We start from the raw sequence: 22,744 nt of genomic DNA on the forward strand, positions 1-22,744 counted from the left end.
AAAAGACAAACACGATGAGCAAATAATGCTTGCAATCTATTTTTATGACATTATATGCCAGCATTAGTTCACCGATTATCAATAAAAAAAATTTTTTTTCATCATAAAATCATATTATAATGTAATATTCATAGGTTAAATGTTTAATTTAGCCATTAGCAATTAATTATAGCAAAATGAGCACTCAATTTAAGCAATATGAATTTAAAAATTATGAGTACATATTAGTATCAATTTGGTAAAGTAATTAGATTTCATAATCAGCTAATAATGCCATGCATGCACTCTTTCCAATCTGGATGCAGAATTGACCATTTGTGAATGTTAGGAGTAACCATATGGTTAATAACCTGTGTACTAATATGGCTAGCAACCAAAGGACACACAGTTACAATGCAGACATTCACTCACAGAAAGACATACCCACAGACACCAGGCATACCGTACACACACCCCCACACCCCATACTCACACCCAATTCCAGTTTCCTTTCTCACGAAGTAAGGGCTAAGAGTAAATTTGTACAATTGTGTTTGGGAGTGGCCTTCTCTCTTTTCTCTTTTTCCTAGCTATTTTCTTCCATTTCTTGCTTTGTTTATCAAAGCTGTCTAGGCCAACATGCATATATTAGCCTACACTGGCTATCCAGGCTTGTGCATTTGTATGAGCTTGGAACGGTCCATGGTTTTCCATGGATTAGCATGTGTTCCTCACGGACCAACCTGGGTAAACGAACGAACGAACGAACGAACATGCCCCCACACTCTCTCTCTCCATCATTTGACTATTTGTGAATGGTTGCTTGGCTAGATATTGTAACCTTAGGATATAACCAAATGGACTGTTTAGTTAATATATTATCTTCATCATTACTGTCACATGTACTAAACAGTATAATAGTGGCAAATATTTGCAAGGCTGTTATTTTCACTCTTTGCAAGTGAAAAACTGTAAAGAGAAAAATATGAAGTGATATTTTTGGTCCATTGAACAGTGTGTTATTGATAGTGGGAAACTATGAAAATAAGAGCATGCATAAATGTTGGGTTGGAAAAATTACCAACTTGAAAATGACCTGTAAGTGTAATATGCAGTATACATGTATGAGATGGATATGTATTAATTTTGAGGGTTGATGATGATGATCCTTTCATAATGTGCAGGTGTGGACATTAGGAAGTCGCGCTGTTATATTATAGGAAATTTCAGGTGTGAGTGTTCTGTGTGTGGGGTGTGTGCGTGGGGGTGGGGGGTGGATGTGTTGTCTTGTTTATTTGCTCATGCATTCTTGTTCCCGTGGTGTGTGTGTGTCAGTATATTTCTTTCAGGATGGGTTTTGTGCATTTGTGCATCTGTACACCATCAAATGAGGACATACACAGGCTGTATACATGTATATATACATACATACAACAGCATTTATATAGCGCAATTTCAAAGAAATTATCATTGCACTTTACAGAAAACTTACGCTACTACTAAAGTCTACAAGAAAACAAAATATGCAAAAAGAAACTACATCAGCAATGGTTAAAAAGATAGGTTTTCAGGCTACGTTTGAAAGTAGTAACTGTGGGAGATGACCTAATGGATGAAGGAAGATTGTTCCAGATTCTGGGTCCAAATACACTGAACGAGCTATCGCCTATCAGTCTGTTGGTCTTAGGAATTATAACATAAGGCGCGTAAGATCTTGATTTGAACGAAGGCCTTCCCTAGTTGGAACACGGATGGTCAGACAATCAGAGAGCTACACTCTGATAACCATGTACACACACCAATTGCGGACATTTTTGGTTCCTTTTCCCCACCAGCATATTACACACAATATAAAATGCATTTAAGACTATGTCTTGTATGCCAGTATAGGATTAGATCTCAGTTGGATATCAACACTTTCAAGTTGGTCCACGGTTTGGTACAGGGTTTCAAATATAGATATTCATGTGGTTTGATAGGTCCAAGTCAAGGGTCCTCAGTTGGAAAATCCTAGGTCCTTGTTAGTAGGTCTTTACAAGAATGGGTGTGTGTATGTTGGGCTGGGGTGTGTGTATTATATGCAGTTGTAAAGACCTTCCAAATGAGAATGCACACACGAAAATAGCAAAGCAATGACGGACATCCTGCAACTGAGGATGTCCATGGTTCCCTCTATCTACCAGCGTGTTGCAAACTTCAGTGTGCACAATCTTCGATTAGATAGAAAAAGGTTGCTTGTCCTCTTTCATAGGTCTTTACAAGTAGGGGCATTCTTCATTTGCTTATTTGCATTATTAAGGGGGTACTACACCCCTGCCCAATTTTGTGCCTATTTTTGCATTTTTCTCAAAAATTATAGCGCATTGGGGACAAGTAAGATATATATATTATAGGGGCAAGGACTACAACTACTGCACTGGAAATTTTATTTCTGCACAGACAACAGTTGTGGAGTTACAGTCAAAAATGAGGGAAAACCAATATTTGATCAATAAATCAATAACTACTTGCTTTGAGTTGCTGAGTTTTCAGTACAGTAGTTGTAGTCCTTGCCCCTATAATATACATATCTTACTTGTCACCAATGTGCTATAATTTTTGAGAAAAATACAAAAATAGACACAAAATTAGCCAGGGGTGTAGTACCCCCTTAAATAAGTTGTGTGTCTTGTCTGTTGTTGCTAGCATGCTGCAGATGATGATAGCTTGTATAAGTGATGGTAGAAAGCCTTGTGAGATATTCAATGTCTTGAGCCGCTAGCGTCAATCACATTTATACAGGTGCGCCCAAGTTTCTACGCTATTATATTCCGTTATTGTTTAGAAACTGACACCTGTTTGAAATAATTCTACAAAGGGGCTGTTCCCGTTAATATCCACACTACCCCTGTGGGAGATTTTGGAAATATCTTCCACAGGGGGAGTATGAAGTTAAAATGGGATTAACACATTGGACAGCTCCATTTGAATTTTATACACCCTCTGAGAAAGGTTCAACCTAAATCTTCCACAGAGGGAAGGCGAGTTTCAAATGGAGCTGCCTAATGTGTTCTACTGTTCATTCCATTTGAAATTTATACTCCCCCTGTGGAAAATATCTCAAAAATCTTCCACAGGGGGAGTGTGAATATTAACTGAAATAGTCCAATAGCACTTAAACAGTCAAAGTGGAAATTTTTACGGTACATGTATTTTCGTGATTTTTGCATTACAAGCTGCTGCATTAAAAATAGTGATGCACAAATATATTCCTTTTGTCTATAGGTCCATGTAAAGAAATTTAGAATGGCAAATTTAAAAACAAGGGAAACAGTTCAAAATTGGCAAAGTGCGAAAAATGAATTGTGTGAAAATGCTGACTTCTACGGTATTCTCCCGTCTTGTTAGTAAAAAGGAAAATATACGTCCGCTTCGCAATGTTTTCTTTTTTAAAATTGGGATCTATATAAGTTTTTTCGTGATCCTAGCATCCTCTTTTTATGGCATTTTTCAGTAGATATCCACGAAAAAAGCTCATTTCCAAAATTTCAGTTGATGCCGATTTTGCGTTTGCGAGTTATTCATGATTATGTGTATTACACTGCTCCATAGACAATGTGTTGTAATTTCGTTCTGGTGCACCAGAACGAAATTCAAATTTGGCGATATTTTTGCTAAACAAATTAATCTGCAAGAAATATTTGGTACATAAACATTATGTAGCCAGAGGTATCCAGTAGTGTAAAAATCTCAACTTTTTTTGGGAAAAGTGGGGGGATGAGGCTGTGGATCACGAAATGCCCCATAAGCTAATTTGGGCTGCCAGCTTACAGCAGGGGTTGCACTAGGTCAAAAATATGAAATTGTGTGATACCATGGAACCAAAACAATAGAAATAAAGGGTTCAAATGACCCTTTAGCAACCTCTAAATGGTAATGTTGTGCGCCAAAAGCTAAAAGAATGCGCCTATGACCCCATGGCGCAGGTTAGCGCTACCCCTGGCTTACAGCTTGCATGTTTGTTGACCGTTTCTGTTAATTTCTTGATTGGGATGTATATAGCCTGCTTTTTGCAGAACAGAAACGACCCAGTTGATGTTGACACAATTATACATCACAAATGGGAAATAAAATTGTGTTGATGTGTTCATTATAAACATGTTGATTTTTTACAGTGTAAAGTTTATTATTCAGTAGCAAATTAAACCAGTGAGCTCAACTGTAGACTCACCCCGATCACCGAACGTGTTGAGGATATCTGACATAATCAGTCTATCTGGTGCATGTTAGGACAGGTGCTCGGCTCCCCTGTCTTAAAATCTGCTAATTAAAAAAATATTCTTAATAATTAACGGAGGGAGAGTTTGTCTCAGACAGAAAGTATGAAAACTGGCTAAGGGAAGGGGAAGAGTTGCAAGAAACTACTGACATTTAAAACTCTAATTATTTAGCTAAAGACTATAATTTGTACAAAATTATCATGTAGGCCTATAAAAGACTGTGTAGCTATAGTCTTTTGAGTAATTAGTGGTGACAACTTCTTGTTATGATCATAGTATCAGTTTAAAGCTGAATGTATACTTGATCGCCGAGCGATTGCGATTAAACGCTTTTGGAAAGCGATGGGCAATCGCCGAATTTTGGGATGCATCGCTTGTCGCTTTTGCATTTATACTTTAACACGGTGATAGCGATTGCAGACGACAATTAAAATGTTCTAAATGCCACAAAATACATTTTTAAAACATCAGTTGCTGTCAATAATTATTGCCTTGAATTAATTCATCACCAAAAGTTACTAATCGAGAGAGGTAAATTAATTAGCAAAATAATATTGGTTGTATATGATTGGTTGACGTATTCACGTGTCAGGCGATATCGCTGGGAAGTTGAGATTTCTTCAACTTGCAAAAGCGACGTCGTTTTTGCCTCTGCGATTTGAATCAATTGATCGGCTTGACGCTCTGGAAATGTAAGTAAACACTGAGCATGCGTGAGAATCGCTTTTCTGCAAAAGCGATCGAGTATAAATTCAGCTTTAGTGTCCATGTTTTGGCAATCTAAAGTTTATAACAAAGGGGTCAAATTCTTGCGTGTCTGTGTGTCCTAGGACCCCTTACTTTTTTGTATTGGATGGTTTGGACCCCTTAAATTACAAGTTGAAATTGACCAACGACTCCAATCAAAACTGCATGGACCCTTACATTTAAAGATGTACAGAAGCTTAAATTATGTAAATCCTTTGCTGAGTTGCTCATAATAAAATGTCATCAATGCTGGTATTGCACTGTACCTCAGGTGGATGTAGTTCATAATGAATGCTACACAACTAATTGAGGTGGTTAAAATATTTGCAAGATTGCATGACCAACACAAACGTTTTCCCAATTAATCCTGTTTTGAAGAAAGGGCTAGCCTATGATCAGCTATCATTACAAAATCTTTATTTTGTCAATACAATAAAGAAGGTTTGGAACTGACATATACAGGCAAATTATTTTACGGATTCTAAATCAGTATTTTGACCATTTTCAAAGTTCAGAACTTCGGACCCTTAAAATTCTCATTTGCACCCCTTAAATGTGGGTTTTGCAAGGCTTAAAGGGTCCAGAAAAAATCAATTGAACCCTTTAAATTGTTGAGCTTGTGCCAATCCCGTAACAAAGATAATACAAGCTATGGAAAGCTAAGCTTTAAGATAACATTTAAAGTGTCTCACAAATGAGTTCTATAATCATTTCTGAGACTGCCTGTAGTATAAATAAAAGGTCTTTGACTCCGTACATGTATCCAGCTAGTTCATGTCTGCAGCTGGGTCTGTGAAAGGTTTGATAAATGTCTGTTACATGAGAAGAATAAGCATTGAATTTATGCGGTAATTCTATATATCACCAGCATAGGGGTGGAATTTAAATCATGCCATGTAATCAAGCAAACCAAGACATTAAATCAATTTTTCAAGTTAAATCTAATATTCTTAGCCATAGTACAAGCTACAATATACTGAATATTGTATTAAAATTGGACTTGAGTTATATGTGGTATGATTAAATTTCATGTTTCTAGAAACAAAATAATACAAAAGAAATGGAGCGCTTCATTTACTGCTTTCTGTCGGAATAGGTGCCTCCTTGCATAAGCTGATCTATGCTGGGACCACTGGAAAGTCTATTTTGGTAGATCGGTATGAAGATCAGCAACATAGGGGATTATCCCCGAATCAGATTCAAGACCGATTCAGTCCCAGATCGGCCGATCCCCGATCTACCGATTCTGGATCTGCCAGCACTACACAAAAGGAATATATTTGTGTGTAAAAATATTGTTATTTTCGCGGTAGCAGCTTGAAACGTGAAAAACACGAAAATAAATGCACCGCGAAAATTTCCAAGAAGTACTGTAGGCATTTATTTTCTTAAAGATTGATGTAAAGATTTTAAGGAAATGGCTTTTATATTCTTCAGGTGATGAAATTGGATTTGATACGTCGTCAACATGACTGATGCATGGAACATTAATGTTTGATTTCCTTAATGTGCATGGTGCTATTTGATCGAATTTCACTGAATTTTAAGACATATTATCACTGTTGACATTTTTGAAATACAGGCATATATTATTCAGTTTTTGTGCATGACATTTTTTTTATTGAATTTGACTGAATTTTTTAATATATAATTATCATTTTATACAGTTTTGTAATCTAGTCTTATACATAATTCAGTTTTATGCTTCTGCTGATTTATTAGATGACATTGCGTTTTGTTAGTTTCCAATTTGTAATGTTACAATGTATATGACTGATTATGACTGTTTGTTGTTATATTAAGGTTGTTATATTTTCGTACAGTTAAAATGTATAGACATTTCAAGAGTGTCACCAAACCATATTGAACCATACATGTATTTGTTTAAGTCATTAGTTTCAACGTCATGTTATCATGCGCATATTTTGGGGGGCTGTGGTAAAAGCAGGGGGCGGGCGAAACAAAGGGGCGGCGAAAGGAGAAGGGGCGGCAAAAACAGGGGCGGTAAAAACGAAGGGGCTGTAAAAAGAATTAGTAAAGAAAAAAGGGCGGAAAAATTTGAAAATGTATAAAAATTTGTAATAAATGGTACTATACATCCAAATGTGTTGCTAGCGCCTAAAATCCTTTTATTTTATTTTTTTTTTTTTGCTCTTCACTTTTTCAAACCACCGAAAAATTTTTTGGGTCAACCTTTTCAGGCTGTTGGCAAAGGGGCGGCAAAATTTTTCTTCAGCCCCCTGGGGTATGAGCGGCCACGGTACGCCACTGGTTATGTTACCTTATGTCACAAGCAGGAGGATAAGCCATAGAAGCCACATGAGGATCAGACCAGTTATATATCCTGAGGAGGACAACTAGGATATGAGCCTACATGTACATGTAGACTACATTCTTCATTGCCTACAAGTCCGCATATTTTTTTGTATTACGCTTGTAGTAACAACTGAAAACTTACCGTTTATATCATGCCAGACTATTCAAATATTCATGTGTGACTCTGGTCATGTCCTATTGGCAACCAGTGCAGTGGCGTACTGTGGCCGCTCCTACCGGGGAGCAGAAAAGGTATATTTTACCGGCCCCTTCATCAATAGTCCAAAAAGGTTGACAAATTTTTTAATGGTTTGAAAAAGTGAAGAGCAAAAAAAAAGGATTATAGGCGTTAGCGACTTACATGTAAAAGTACAATATTTTATGTATAGTTCCAATTTTTACGCCCTTTTTTCTTTAAAAATTCTTTTTGCCACCCCTTCTTCTTCCACCACCCCTTCTTTTTTGCTGCCCCCTGCTTATACCCCAGGAGAGCTCATTCCCCCAAAGGCCCCCCCCCAAAAAAAAAAATATGTGCATGCAGTGTCTTACCCCATCATTGTAAGATCGTGCTCTGATGTTCTAAAAATATGTGATCAAAACCTATTGTGGTCAAAAGATCAATTTAGACACAACTGCATAGTCTTATTTACCCAGATTATAGGGAAAAGTCAGACACTTTTTTAGCGCATAAGTTTCTCGGTCGTCAACCTGGACGTTGACCGACTAACAGCAGCAGTCTAATGTGAGCCCTCAAGCACCCATGCTTTTTTCTACAGTTAAGATCCCTGCAACATGTGTTTCCCCTTGGCCATCACCGAGACACATAAATCTGAGAAGGCAGTAGCGTTGGACATCAGTGTACAATTTCAGGGGAAAAAGGGGAAAACTTTTCACTATAATATCGAATACATATATGTGAGGATGCAATAAGATTCCATTCTCTGATTTGTCAACACATTGGCCACCAAGGATGGAGTTGGCCACCAGGGATGGAGTTGATAGTTCCTGTAGACCTACCGTATTTCGTCCAATAGTCGCCCCCCCCCCCCCTCAAATAATGCCCCCACCACTTTTTTCAACCAAGATGTTTCAAAAATGCCAATATTTCCATGCTATCTTGTGTAGTAAGCTTACCAAGTTGCGCACATGGTCCATAATAGCGTCAATAATTGGCAAAAATCTGGATCAGAAACCCGGAAGTGAGCCAGAAGTCAGTGTTTCTAGTTCATAGTTCGTCATTTTAGCGTGTGTTTTTAGTTTACCTAATGATTTTAACGGGAATTATCGTTCTAAAATTGACCTTGAATAAACCCCCCTTGGGAAAATGTAACGCCCGGGGCGTTTATTTGACTAAATACGGTATTCTGCTCAGAATATTTATCACTAATATAAGAAACTGATAATCCTGATTTTCTTCTTTATTTTCTGTTCTCATGGTCCTGAAGGAAATGTTTTTTGGTGTCATGGTACCGGGGGGCAATTCAATATGAAATGGATTATGTGTAGGGCTGGCACTTTCACAGTAAGGGGCATTCAATGAGAGCAAAATATAAAAAATTATGGTGTTATTGGGTGAGAACATGATATTTGGCATTCAGTGAGAGAAAAATGTACAAAATATGGGGTCATTGGGTGAGAGACGGATGGTTTTGATCTAAATTAAGGGCAATGGGTGAGAATATGACCTTCTTTTAAGATGGGGTCTTTGGGCGAAAGCCAAAAGAAGCATTGAAAATTTAATTTTTAGTTCTAAATGACTTCTTCTCTACTCAAATGGTTTTGTTAGGCCGTATAAAATTAATGTTTTGGTTCTCGTCCAGAGGATTTTCATGAATTGATGAGGGAGGGAGGTGTTTTTTTTTTTTTTTTTTTTCAATGTAAAATTAGCATTGTCAGTAGTTTTCGGTCTTCTCCAACAGTGCTCGAGGTAACGATGAGGCCTTTTTTTTTCAAATGTGAGATTCTGAGGATAAACCCCTAGAGAACCACAAAAGACTTGGAAGTGATGCTTGTTCTCTAATAAACTTATTTATATGTATGAAGATTTCATAAATCATTCCAAAGTCTTAAAAAATCGACAAATCTAAAAAAAAAAAAAAAAATCTGACAATCCCAGAAATTGAGGCGGGAGGGGACGAGAACCAAAATATTAATTTTACACGGCCTTATATCAAAAGGTGTAACAAAATCAGTGATAGATGACTTGTTGCTGCTCAAATGGGAAAAATCAGGTCTTTGGTAATGGATCAAAGGGAAAATAAGGGGTCTTTGGGTGACAGAACATGTGCTCAACAAAATATGGGGGTCGTAATGGCCCTACATACGCATCATCTCCAAAGTGGGAGTACCCCCCCTGGCATGGTACTGCAGTACACAGGTTCCAAGTGTTCCATTGCATAAACATTGTCAAATGAAGGTCCACTGAGTCGGATTTACATATTTCTGCTATTTTTGATGAATGCTAATGAATACATGTGATCCTTTATTTCATTTTTTTGAGTAGTGTACTACCAATAAGCATCTTATATTTTCAACATTTTTTTTCATCCCACAGAGAGACAACGAGAAGCTGCCAGACAAGCCACAGTACATGTACGAGTTCAGACATCACCATACGATGTCAGGGAAAGGATATCGCCATACGGACAGACATCACCATTAATAGACCAACAACCAAGACGGTCGGGACTGATTGCAATAGACAGATTAGCTGTGCCATGGAAACCATCAGCACTAGACAGGGAACCCAGTGAACAGCCTCTTGTCTCCATTGACAGTGAAAGGTAAGCAAGAAGAATCCTTTTGGTGATGCACTACAGGACAGTTTCTTTGCGTAGTCATTGCGTAGCACGCGCGCTACATCAAGCATGTGCATCGAACCCAGTTCAAAATACGCACTGGACGGTTACCAGTACGCTTATTTTGTAAAAGGGTTTCAGCTTCTGAGTTTAGAAATGATGATCTTCCAAGGGGAAGAATTCCCTTGTTCCCACATGGTCATTGGGCTACTGCAGTCTTTGTGAAACAGATTTTAGGATTCTTAGTGATTTGGTCTTAGTGTGATGGGTTGGTCAAATGAATATATGAATACAAAAGCCACCCAAGTCCATACTTTGGCCAAATTGAGTTAAGCATGGGAAAGTGTTGCTATCCATAGGCCTGTCATATGTATGAAAGAACAACTCAAATTTATCCTCTGTGTCTATTGAGCATGTGAAAAATAGCATGTATGAAAGAATCAACCCAAGTCCATGATTTGAGTCTTGTAACACATTGATTGAAATCCAGTATGTATAAAAGTCCACTTGTAACACATTCATTGCTGGAGAGTGACTTTTGAAAAAAAAAAGGATTTAATCAAGGAAAGTGTGTGGTTTATATTACATGGCAGAATGCTTATCAACATTATACATAACTGTGTGCTTTATTTTGTATTATCTTACTAGTGGTAATCTCATTCCAACATTATTGTCTTAGTATATGATTCAAAAAAAACCACCCAAGTCCAGAATTTGAAATGAACCCCACGAAGTCCCTGAAATGCTAATCGTCATACTTAATACAGTTTAATCCACCAGGGTTCCCGTTAAGGATTTAAAAATGTGCGTCATGTGTGACGCAAGTTTGCTGACAAGGTTGAAAAAACTTGCGTCCAGACATATTTTTGTGTGTCCATCTGAAATTCACGATCAATCATACCGGGAAACGCCGCGGAATTTCATGGTCAGAACGGCAGCCCCTTGTTGCTAACACACGTACCCGTACCCCGGGTCTACACTTCATCAAATGTTGATTGTTAAAATAAAATAAAAGTGCATTTTCGCCATGATATTCCATCTCCAGTCGCTATGATAATTTTTCTCATTTCTGTGTCAGTTTTGGTCGGAAACGTGGTCAGAAACAGCTGCAAAAACATTCGCAAATTTTCGTACTTTTACTTCCGGGTTTCTTTAATTTTAAAGCGTGTTGTTGATGATATAAAAGCTAAAACATGCGCTACCACAAATAAAAAAAAAAAAGATTATCATTTGGATTTTGTCTTTAAAATTGCTTTTATTCATCGTAACAATAATACTAATAAAGGAAACATAGATTATTTATGAGAAAATAAACTTAAAACATTAAAAACTGAATATTGTCAGCTTGTGATAAATAATTAAATAAACAGCAACTGCACGGTAGCCGCATGTCATCACTCCAGCAAGCTTTGTAAACAAAGCATCAATGGGGACTTTCCCATGATCCCATCAAACAACGATAAATGCGGAAAGCTTGCAAAAGTGCACGATTTCCTGGCGTTGCATTTACAAATATTGCAGAATTGACTACAATTCTAAGCAGGTGGGTCAAAATTTTGGGGCTTTTATTATCTTAAAAATATAAAAGAATAAAAATGTCTTATTTTTATCATCAATTAATGATTAAATTTCGAAGTTTTGTCTGCGTCCACATGGACGCATAAAATATGATTAGCCATGTGAATTTGCGTCCAAATTTGTAAAATACGCGTCTGGACGCAATGACGCACACTAACGGGAAGCCTGTAATCCACCCATTTGCACGTACAACTTACCATATTGACCAGGTAAATCTAACTGAAGGAATTAAAATGATACACAGGTTTTTTTCTCAAAATCACTTCCCATGGACTTGGGTGGGTTTTGGATTCATGTATTCAAATGGATACCTGGTTATGAGAGGTGAAGAAATAAGAAAGGGACATTTCAAATAAGATTGAACCAAATAATGATTGTGTCAGAATAAATTAAGGATATAAGAATGCACCAAACAATGTAGGTGGAACTTTAAACAAATTCATTTCATATTTTGCATTTTGGTTCTTTTTGTGAGCAGACTAGAATTGCTTTGTCAAACAATTGAATTGGGGTCTTGTAGTCAGGGGTAGAATCAGACACTGACACTTTGGGGGTCTATGTCCATATTGAAGCAAAACAGTTCCACACACTGATTTCTTCATGAGAAGTACAATTTTTGTAGGTCCGTATTATAGATGTTGTGATCACAAACCCAAACATAATGTAGCCCCCCCCCTCCCCGGATGCTGGCCACCCTGATATTAAGATTTTAAGCTATTTTAGGCCTTTTTTAAATACTTTTTAGCCCACTTTTGACTATTTTGGTAAAATTTTGCCCCCTTGAAAGTGGCCCTGCCCCTCTATGTCCTCTGAAAAAATCATAGCTATGCTACTTCATGTAGCCCCACCCTTCTTGTACACAGGGTTCCAATTCCACATTTTGAAGGAACTGCTACCCAATTTTGCATTTGTATAGCACTTTATAGTGCTTTAGCATGTTTAGTATATGGAAGTATCCTGATTATGTTGAATTAGCCAAAAACTGCTACGCAAATTTTTTAAACGAATTCGAACCCTGCTTGTACATACCATATATGTAACAGGATTGAGCAAGGAATATTCAGATTAAAAATTCAAAGCATCATTCCCTTTAACGGTGACAGATTATAATACTCTATTGCATTTGATAGGTAATATTTAATGTGTCAACTTTTCTGAAGTTTATACTCAAAATACACCATATATGACACCAACATTTCTGTAATAGGAACAAATTGGATATTAGCTGACAATTTTTCAGGAGATATTTTTAGTCGCAAATATCACGGTACCTGACACCCACGCCGTGCACAAGTGTTAAGCTTGGCATTTTGCGATTCAAGATTTCACGTTCTTAATTAGCATTCTAACGAAGGCAAGCACATATTTATAAGCTTATTGTGGATTTGTTGTTAAGTTGTGAGGTGTATTTAATGAATTCTAATACGGTTGTAATAGCGACATAAATATTTGATGACAATGTACGCAATCTTTCTAAACACACAATAACATGATTCCAGATTGAACACTCGGTAAGCGCTCGGGTTTCAAATATGTATGCAAACATATAAATTGCTTGTTCAATTTTTCAAGAAATGCCGGAGCGATTGGATTGCGGTAAATCAGTGCATACCTATTTTGAAGTGTTAGATATAGAATCATTCATAGAGCGGTGATATTAAAGTCGGTGATGAGTCAGGTTGGAGAATCATTAATATTTCAAAATGTTTTGAAGTCTTCTTTTTTTCTTTATTTTTGCAAGAGAGAAAAGCAGACTAGTCATTTGTGCATGGTAGAGCTAGTATAAGACTTGTCAGGTTTTCCAAATGTCAGAGCATAGTCATTTAGTGCACTTATATTATCTGTGTACCTCATGTAAGATGTGACATTGAACAAAGCATTTTCTGTTGGCTTTGATTTGGATTGCTTTAAAAAAATTTTATTACAATAATATTGTTTCTATTTCTGTCATATTTGTGATGCAGTTATAATAATAGAGAGGGCTTGTGTTTTAGATTAGCAGCCATCTTGGCAGGAAGACCAAATGTTATCTACTGTAGACAACATTTTCTGAGAGTGCTATCTACTGTAGATAGCATGTTTTGAGAGTGCTATCTACTGAAGATAACATTTTCTGTAAATACTATTCACTGTAGATAGCATTTTGAGAGTGCTATCTACTGTAGATGGCATTTTCTGAGAGTGCTTTCTACTGTAGATAGCATTTTCTGTAAATACTATCTACTGTAGATAGCATTTTTTGAGAGCTATCTACAGTAGACAGCATTTTTCCGGAGAGTGCTATCTACTGTAGATAGCATTTTCTGAGAGTGCTATCTACTGTACAGAATATTTTCTGTAAATATTCTACTGTAGACAGCACTTCCTGAGAGTGCTATCTACTGTAGACAGCATTTTCTGAGAGTGCAATATATTGTTTCTATTTTTGTCATATTTGCGATGCAGTTATGATAATAGAGAGTGCTTGTGTTTTAGATTAGCAGTCATCTTGGCAGGAAGACCAAATACTATCTACTGTATACAGCATTTTTCTGATAATGCTATCTACTGAAGATAGCATTTTCTGTCAATACTCTACTGTAGATAGCATTTTCTGAAAGTGCTATCTACAGTAGACAACATTCCTGAAAGTGCTATCTACTGTATACAGCAGTTTCTGAGAGTGCTATCTACTGTAGATAGCATTTTCTGAGAGTGCTTTCGACAGCATTTTCTGAGCGTGCTATCTACAGTAGACAGCATCAGCATTTTCTGAAAGTTCTATCTACTGTACACAGCATTTTCTGAGAGTGCCATCTTCTGTAGATAGCATTTTCTGAGAGTGCTATCTACAGTAGACAGCATTTGCTGAGAGTGCTATCTACTGTAGACAGCATTTTCAACAAATGTTATATTTGTATGATTTTATAGTACAGCTCATACCTCCAAATCACGGTTATTCACCAAATTCAATTAAATCCAGAATGTGGAAAGTGCAAAATATCTTCCACAGGGAGAGTATGTTTTTCAAATGTAATTGATCAGAGTTAATCATTTTGAAACCCATACTCCACCTGTATTATGGCTTTACCTATATCTTCCACAACTGGAGTGAGTATTTCAAATGGAAGTAATACCCAACTGTCTATTCTATTCGAAACCCATGCTCCCTCTGTGGAAGACTTTAGCTAAATCTTCCACAGGGGTAGTGTGTATTTGAAATGGAATAGTCCATTTACACAGAATAGCCAAGTTAATTACAGAATAATGAATTTAGATGTGTTATGACTCTCTTTATAATTTTCAAAGCAACATGCCCTTTTTTTGTGTTCCTTCAATAAATGATATTCCACAATTTGGATCCTCATCCTCAGGCATGAGACGTGACATGACGGTTGCTCAACAGTAAGGGCTCATATTGAAATACCCTACCACGCTTTCACACAGAAAGAAGGCAGGATTCCCCTAAGCGCGCACCTCAGGAAAGCTCGGTCATAAAACGGATGGATTATATGCATCAGTGATACACCCTGCCTTTTGAAGTGATCTGGTGACAAGGATTATATAAAAGTTTATCAAAGACTGGCAATTTTATTGATTGTACTAACTAATTGAACTAATCGGCTCATCGCACAACCCAGGAAAGCGCGCTCCTAATTTAAGTGGCTAATTGCAGTGTTATAATCACACAGGATTTTAACAAAAGAAGGCTAGCACAGGAAAGCTGCAGGATGGCGCACACCTTCCTGTGTATGGGAATTTCAATATGAGCCCTAAATCACCTTTGTCTATGATAATGCTGGTGGCGCAAGTGACCACCTGTAATAGCACATGATGGGATATACTTGTAGTATTAAAATTTATTAATTTTTAGCGAATCAAAATTGGTTCTCAAAAATTTTGCAAGAATTATGACAAAATTAAGCATTGATTGGTCTATTCCAATTGAAATTCACACACCCACTGTGGTAGACATGACCTGAATCTCCCACATAGGGGATGGAGATTTCAAATGGAGTCACCCATTCAGGTAACCCCATTTGAAATTCTTACTCCCTGTGTTGAAGATAAAGGTCATGTCTTACAGGGGGTGTATGCATTTCAACTGCAACAGCCAATTTCCTTATTTTTGCAGAATTTGAACGAATGCCAGCATTTTATAGGCCTTCACCTTATGTTAGTAAATGCACAAGAAGATGTGAATAGGACCGTAGTGTATTGAACATATCGTACGTAAAGCAGACTATGGTATGAAAATAGAACAAGATTTTGATTCCAAAATTAACACTTCAGGCATGTAAATAAAACTTGTGAAAAAAATGGCAGTCGATTGGGATTTGTCTAGGTGATAATGTAGTGTGTTGGATTTCTATTTCATATTAAATGCTCTGCGTGCTAGCCATAAGCTTCAACGTAAAAAGTTGAAGTTTTGAAATATTTTCTCAAAATATCAAGAGCTATCTTAAGAACTACTGAACCAATACTAGGCTTGTTTGTACTCATTTTAATGCATTTTTCATGCTGATTCCAAATATGGTCATGAAAATTTACATTTCTGAAATTTTTGAATTTTAAAATTTTTTGGAAACATGTAGTCTGCAGTCGACACCAGCGTGAAGAGAGTTAAGGAATTGGGAACAGGTTTTGAGATGGCACGTAGCTGCTTCAAGGAGGTTTGAGTGTTTGTTAAGTTAGCTCAAATGGTTGGCGCTTGACTCTGTTGGTATGGTGTGTGGCAATGCGTATTAATTGCCAAACTCTGAAGTTATGTCAGTTGATTCACCATAATTGTGTCATAGTTTATTATCTAATAAAAAATAGTTTTACTTTTTTTAATTTTGATAAATTTTACAAAAACTGGTTGAAATTTGGGGAAGAATCATGCTATATTTATGATTTCTTTTACAAAATTGAGCATTTTTCAACCATTTTTGGTGAATATTTCTCAAAGTTGGTCAAAATTTAAAAAGATAAAAAACTTTTCCTATATTTATAAATCTGGTTTTTGACAATTAATAAATAAAAAGAATCTTTAATGAAGAAAATTGTTGTTATGTTGCCCAAATTAATTTCTCCAAAATTAATGATTCACCAAAATTAGACATCACATATCAATTAGCAATTAATTAACAATATTTTTAGTTTAGTAGAGATTACCCATATAGAAGAAACTCAGGAAAATTGACCTTGGCTGTGATGGTTATTTAGGCTGGTAAGGCCAAAAAAAAAAATTGTTTGTTTGTCCACGTCCGACCGACCGTGTACCCTGGTCCCGACCGTTTTTTTTTTTTTTTTTTGTTTTTTTATTTTTTTTTTTTGAATTTTTCAAAAAAAAAAAAAAAAAAAAAATTAAAGTTTTCTATTTTTCGGTTTTGTAGTGTCCCTGGACCTAGACCTAAATGCTAGGATCATTCATGGTTGACCTAAAAAAAAATAAAAAAATTCAAGATGTTTTGTATTTTTAATATGAAAATTGATAATTTGTATTCATGTCATAGTCTATTAATGATTTCAAAATGCATTGAATTTGAATGCATTTTGAAATCATTAATAAGTATGACATGAATGAACAAAGTATCAATTTCATATTAAAAATACAAAACACCTTGAATTTTTTTTTTATTTTTTAGATCAACCATGATTCTAGCGTTAGGTCTAAGTCAGGGACACTACTAAACCGAAAAAATAAAAAACTTTTTTTGCAATTTGGTACCGGTTACCCGCCGAAAAATGCTTGGTACCCGGGTACAAAATTACCGAAAATTTCAGGCCTATGCAGAACCATCTCAAGAGTTAAACCAGTGAAGTGCTGTGTGTTTGGACTTATTTACCAGTCTTGTCAGTTGTCAGTTTCAAGTGCAATATCTGTAAAAAAAATCAAAAAATCAAAAAAATCCGACCTACCGACCCAACTATTTCATAAGCCTTTATGGACAAACAAACAATTTTTTTTTTTGGCCTAAGGGTTTGTCACTTGTATGGTAATGCAAATGGTCCATCCTTCTGTTGGTCTATTGTAGGGCCATCTGTCCAGACGTTACAAAAAATAATCAAAATGTTAAAATGAATATGGCAATAAGTTTGATTCTTAAAATCTGTTAACATTGTAGATAGAATAATAACCTATTCAGTAAACATAGAATGAGTATTTATATAGCAGTGCTTGAGTTTCCATTCAAATATATAACATAAACTACAATTCCACTTGTACCATTTGGTTTGACGTCAGCATTTCTATATTTCACCCAAACCATCCAATTCAATTAAGCTATTTACATTAAACATGTAGTATGTTGTTGATCATCACGTTTTTTCCTTTTGTAAAACTCTTCACTTTCATCATTTCTATCTTTATATTGTTACTTTTACTGATTAAAAAATGAATTTGATCATTTAATTTTGACACCCACAAAATAAGACCAACTTAAGTTGTGATAAAAAAATAACCACCTGACATCACTGCTGAATTCTGCTCAAAACTGTTTTATTTGTACTTTAAGTAAAATGATGCACATTCAGATAATTGACACATGTGTCATGTATTCTGTGGTGCTTCAAGTATTGGCCAGGAGTATGTGGCTGCCTTCACATAGGCAATACTGTTTTTGGATATTGTTCAACCTTTATCCTTTAATAGAACGTATGAAACTTTTGGTGTCAAAAATCAAAAAGGTTTGGTTTTCAAAAGGATTTCAAAATGTATTCGAAATCTATTTAGCTGGTAAAATGACTGTATACCGCTAACAATTAGGCCTAAATATTGTGGAAAGTTTATTTTGCAATTTATCCAAGACTGATTTTTGCAGCAACTCAATTTCACCTTTTCACTTTGCCAAACAGTTTTGAAAATGCAAGACTTTTAAAAATTGTGTGGATATTAACTTAGCAAATTAGGACTTTTGGGGATATGAAAATAAATATGGTACATGTACAAAATAACATTATCATAATTTTGCCTAATCTTTGGGACATTTTAAATTAGTTCTGTGGTACTATTTCCATGCATTTGACCACCATATGTTATGTTAAATATTTTGTGTTATGTAAGCAAAACAATCTTCCTTAATTAAATCACTTGATGTGGCATAGGCCTATATTTAATACAATGACAACATTGAGTACTGTACCACACATTCACAACATAAACATTGCGTTTAGCAGAGCGTGGATGGGAATCACCTGCTGCAATTAAATGAAAGGAATTTTTATAATAATAACAACTAATATCTATCACTGTCACTGTAAATTGAAACTGAATTATTGTACAAATTTAATGCAATGTGTTTTGTATATTGTAGAATGAAGAGAAAAGAATGCGAAATAGATATAACATTCCATGGAATATTAATGTTGTAATCATTTTTATAGGCAGCAATAATTTTGGCAGTAAATTTCACCTATAAATTATCATGTATACTGGAAATAGCATCTTATTAACGGTATATTGTAGATAGCATTTATGGCACTTCTAAGCTATCTACTGAAGATAACATTTATGGAGTATTTACTATACCAATAACATATAGGCCTAGATAGTATTTATCAACTATATACAGTAGATAGCTAACAGATGATATCTACAGTGTATACCTGATCAATCATATGATTGCTATCTACTGTAGACAGCATTCATATGATTGATCAACTATCTACTGTAGATAACTTTTATAGTATCAATCAACAATACACTGTAGATAAGCACTTATATCATATATCATGTATTATCATTTTGAATGTAATCAGCATTCTTTTCAAGACAGTATTTATCAGCTGGATGATATATGTAGCATTTCATTTGTTAACAATGATGTGTCAGTGTCCTCTCTCTGCGTGGTTGCCCGAGCGAAGTCCATGGTTGCCCGTGCGAAGTCAACCACGCAAACGCACCGAACACATCATTGTTAAACAAAAATGAAACATGATTGAATCCCTTTCAACAACAAAAAGAAGCTAAAGATCATCCGATTCACATGATTATATCATGAAGAATGTCAGTTTAGTCTTTGCGACTCTACATTACAAACCGATCAATGATTACTATGTTGATATAAGCAATAAAATACATAATAAAATGGCAATGTTTAAATGTTGCCTCCAAAATATGAATTCACGCCAAGTTCCAGGAATGACAAATTTGACGCGCTCACACATAATGCGTATACGCGCTTCCGTTAACTTGCGTTTGCGTATACGCTGCTGCAAACGTGTGGATTCATCACCTATTAACAATGGTTGGCTCCTATACAAAGGAGGAATTGTTGAAAGCTTTTTATCGGGTGTCTTCAGCAGTCCGGTCCGACTGCCTGATCAGGAAGTACTGCCGAATCAGGCAGTATGTTGCCGAGTCAGGCAGTATGGTATCCCACAATGCAATGCTCTATTTCAAATAGAGCATCTTTTAATATACTGTTATTTCTTGGTTTAGAGTAAAGAAGTAGGTAAAATATATAAAATTATTAATGAATGTACAATTAGTAGTAATTTTTAATCAATTTTAGTTAAAATAAAGTTAATTTGCATATTTAAATCAAATTTTTAAAAAACCGTTAGAAATTGTTTTGTTATTTAAATTATTTTTCTCCCGGTGGAATATTTTTTCGCGCGGTGAAAAATTGTCAACTTACATGTAGCTCATGTGTGTCAAAGTAAAATTTCCCCCGATCTGTTATAAAATCACCATGAACAATTTAGTCCTTAGTCTGTCAAATTTGGAAGGGTTACCAAAGCCTGTGTTGCCTAACTCGGCAACATGCTGCCTGATTCGGCAGTACTTCCTGATCAGGCAGTCGGACCGAACTGTTCAGTAGATGGCATCTGTCAACTACCGTATGCAAAGAAAATAGCATTTTGTCACCTAAATATACAAAATGAAAAATGTGTTGGTACACCTTTTAATGGTTGACATCCCATTAAATGCTATGAATAGAACAAAAATAAAGAGTACTTCTGAATCAAAACAAAAATATGAAGTGAATTGATGGTACATTAAATTCCACTCTCAAGCTAATGAATTGGAAAACACATATTGGTAATGCGTAAATATTACAGTTCTCTGATCATGTTAATTTCAAGTTAGACACTAAAAGTTAGCTAACGTGGTAAGGTGTTGTTAGACTCAATTTTAATAATCATTTGCTGACTTAGGTTATCAATAATTTATGAGGTTATGAGTCCTGGCAGTAATCAAAATTTGAACTAATAAAGACAGGCCTGTAGCCAGAATTTTTTCGTGGGGGTGCAGATTTTCCAAATGCAGACTTTTTCCAGAGAAATTTTCATTCTGGGCAAAAGTAGACCTTAATTCCCCTCTGCGATTGATTTTTGGATCCTATATTTAACAAATTTCACAGAAAGTTTTGATTTGGGGTATATTTATCAAAATGTTTGACATTTTGGCCATCTTTTACTATTTGTTACAGACAAAGCACACCTTTTGCAGATTTATAGGAGAGCGTTGCCCCCACCGCTTTCCACTGGCTATGGGCCTGAATAAAGAATTTCCCAAAAATTTGTTGTCTCAAAAACACAATTCAGCTCCAATACACACTCCTATGTTTATCTGCATCACTTGATCTTAAAATCATTAAGGAATCTTGCGTTTATGTGGACATAATACAAGAAAAACACAAGGATGACTTAATGCAACTCTTTCCCTTTAGGCATCAGCTAGCTCATCATCACTTTCAATGTTTACATTGCCAACAAGAACAACACCAGATCTGCAGGTGCTGGACTAACGGAGGAGACATCTTACCCTTCCCAGAATCCTTTGCAACCAGCCCTCGAATTAAGGATCTGAAAGGGCATGGCAACTTTTTTAGGGCAAGTTGATAATTGCCTTGGATTTTCACTGAAAAGGCAAGGCAGCACGGCAGTTTGTAATATTTCAAGAGGGCATCATGGCAACTGTTGAAAGTTTGAGAAAGGCACCAAGGCAATTTCTCAAAAGTGAAGAAAACACACACAAACATAGATCGATGATTTTACAATGAAGGGGCAGGGCTGGGGCACCGGCGGCAACTTCATTAGAGGGCACTGACAAGTGACTGCCTTGGGTAAAGGACATATTTTGAGGGCATTATGGCAGTGGGGATGGGCACCCACGACAAAATGCCATGGGTGCCGTGGGTTAATTCGAGGGCTGTTTGCAACATTATTATGCATCACCTCATTACATCAAATGACACTCCCATTACATTTGTCAATTTAACATGGGCCGATAGTCAAGAAATAAACATATTTTTAAAATCTTCATGTGCTCTGTTCAATGAGGTACATTTCGTCACTATCAACCCATGTTGCACTAGATAGCAAATCAGTACTGGAAATGGGAGAAATACATTATGGGAAGTGTACAATATATTCTCTGTTGGACTTTAGAATATAGAATTAAAGAAGATGGTGCAGAAGAAGTAGAAAAATGAGCAGGGCTTAGCCATTATGAAAGCAAAGCGTAAATCCTGTAGCCGCTTTGATCATACATTTTCATTGTGGATCAATGTCAAATGGCTGGTGGACATGGTGATGTATGGCCTTTCCAAAAATTGCTAATGGTCAATGTGATGTTTGAGCCTTGACCTCTTGGTATAAATTGGGCTATTCCAGGTAATATCCACACTACCCCTGTGGAAGTTTTTGGAAATATCTTCCACAGGGGGAGTATGTATTTTAAATGGAATGAACACATTAGGCAGCTCCATTTGAAACTCGCCTTCCCTCTGGGGAAGGTTCAGGTTGAATCTCTCTCAGAGGGTGTATGAAATTCAAATGCAGCTGCCTAATGTGTTCACTCCATTTGAAATACATACTCCTCCTGTGGAAGATATTTCCAAAATCTTCCACAGGGGTAGTGCGGATATTAACGGAAATAGCCCAATTTGTATGACAGTTAAACCTACCTGTGTCATCATGCATACTTTGTTTTTATATTTCGCTATCATATGATTTTTAATTTGTGTGAAAATTAAATCTTATTTACATATTGCTACGGTACTTCGAAAATAAAAAGTGGTTTGTGCATTTTATGTTTTGTAGCTTTTTTGAAATAGTGAAATAAAAGAAAGAGACAGATAAATATGGGTCAAATAT

The 22,744-nt window shown here is 36.0% G+C and overlaps 1 protein-coding gene across 1 annotated transcript in view; it reads left to right on the top strand.

The window, feature by feature from the left end:
- The window catches only part of LOC140158307 (protein FAM219A-like), a 280,263-nt gene that overhangs the window by 25,185 nt on the left and 232,334 nt on the right, over nucleotides 1-22,744 (top strand). Inside the window, exon 3 of the mRNA XM_072181410.1 lies at nucleotides 9,856-10,084. Within this exon, the coding sequence (XP_072037511.1) occupies nucleotides 9,856-10,084 (229 nt within the window). The remainder of the gene's footprint in view (nucleotides 1-9,855; nucleotides 10,085-22,744) is intronic.

Source organism: Amphiura filiformis, chromosome 8 (genome assembly GCF_039555335.1).
Source record: "Amphiura filiformis chromosome 8, Afil_fr2py, whole genome shotgun sequence".
Taxonomy (NCBI): Eukaryota; Metazoa; Echinodermata; class Ophiuroidea; order Amphilepidida; family Amphiuridae; genus Amphiura; species Amphiura filiformis.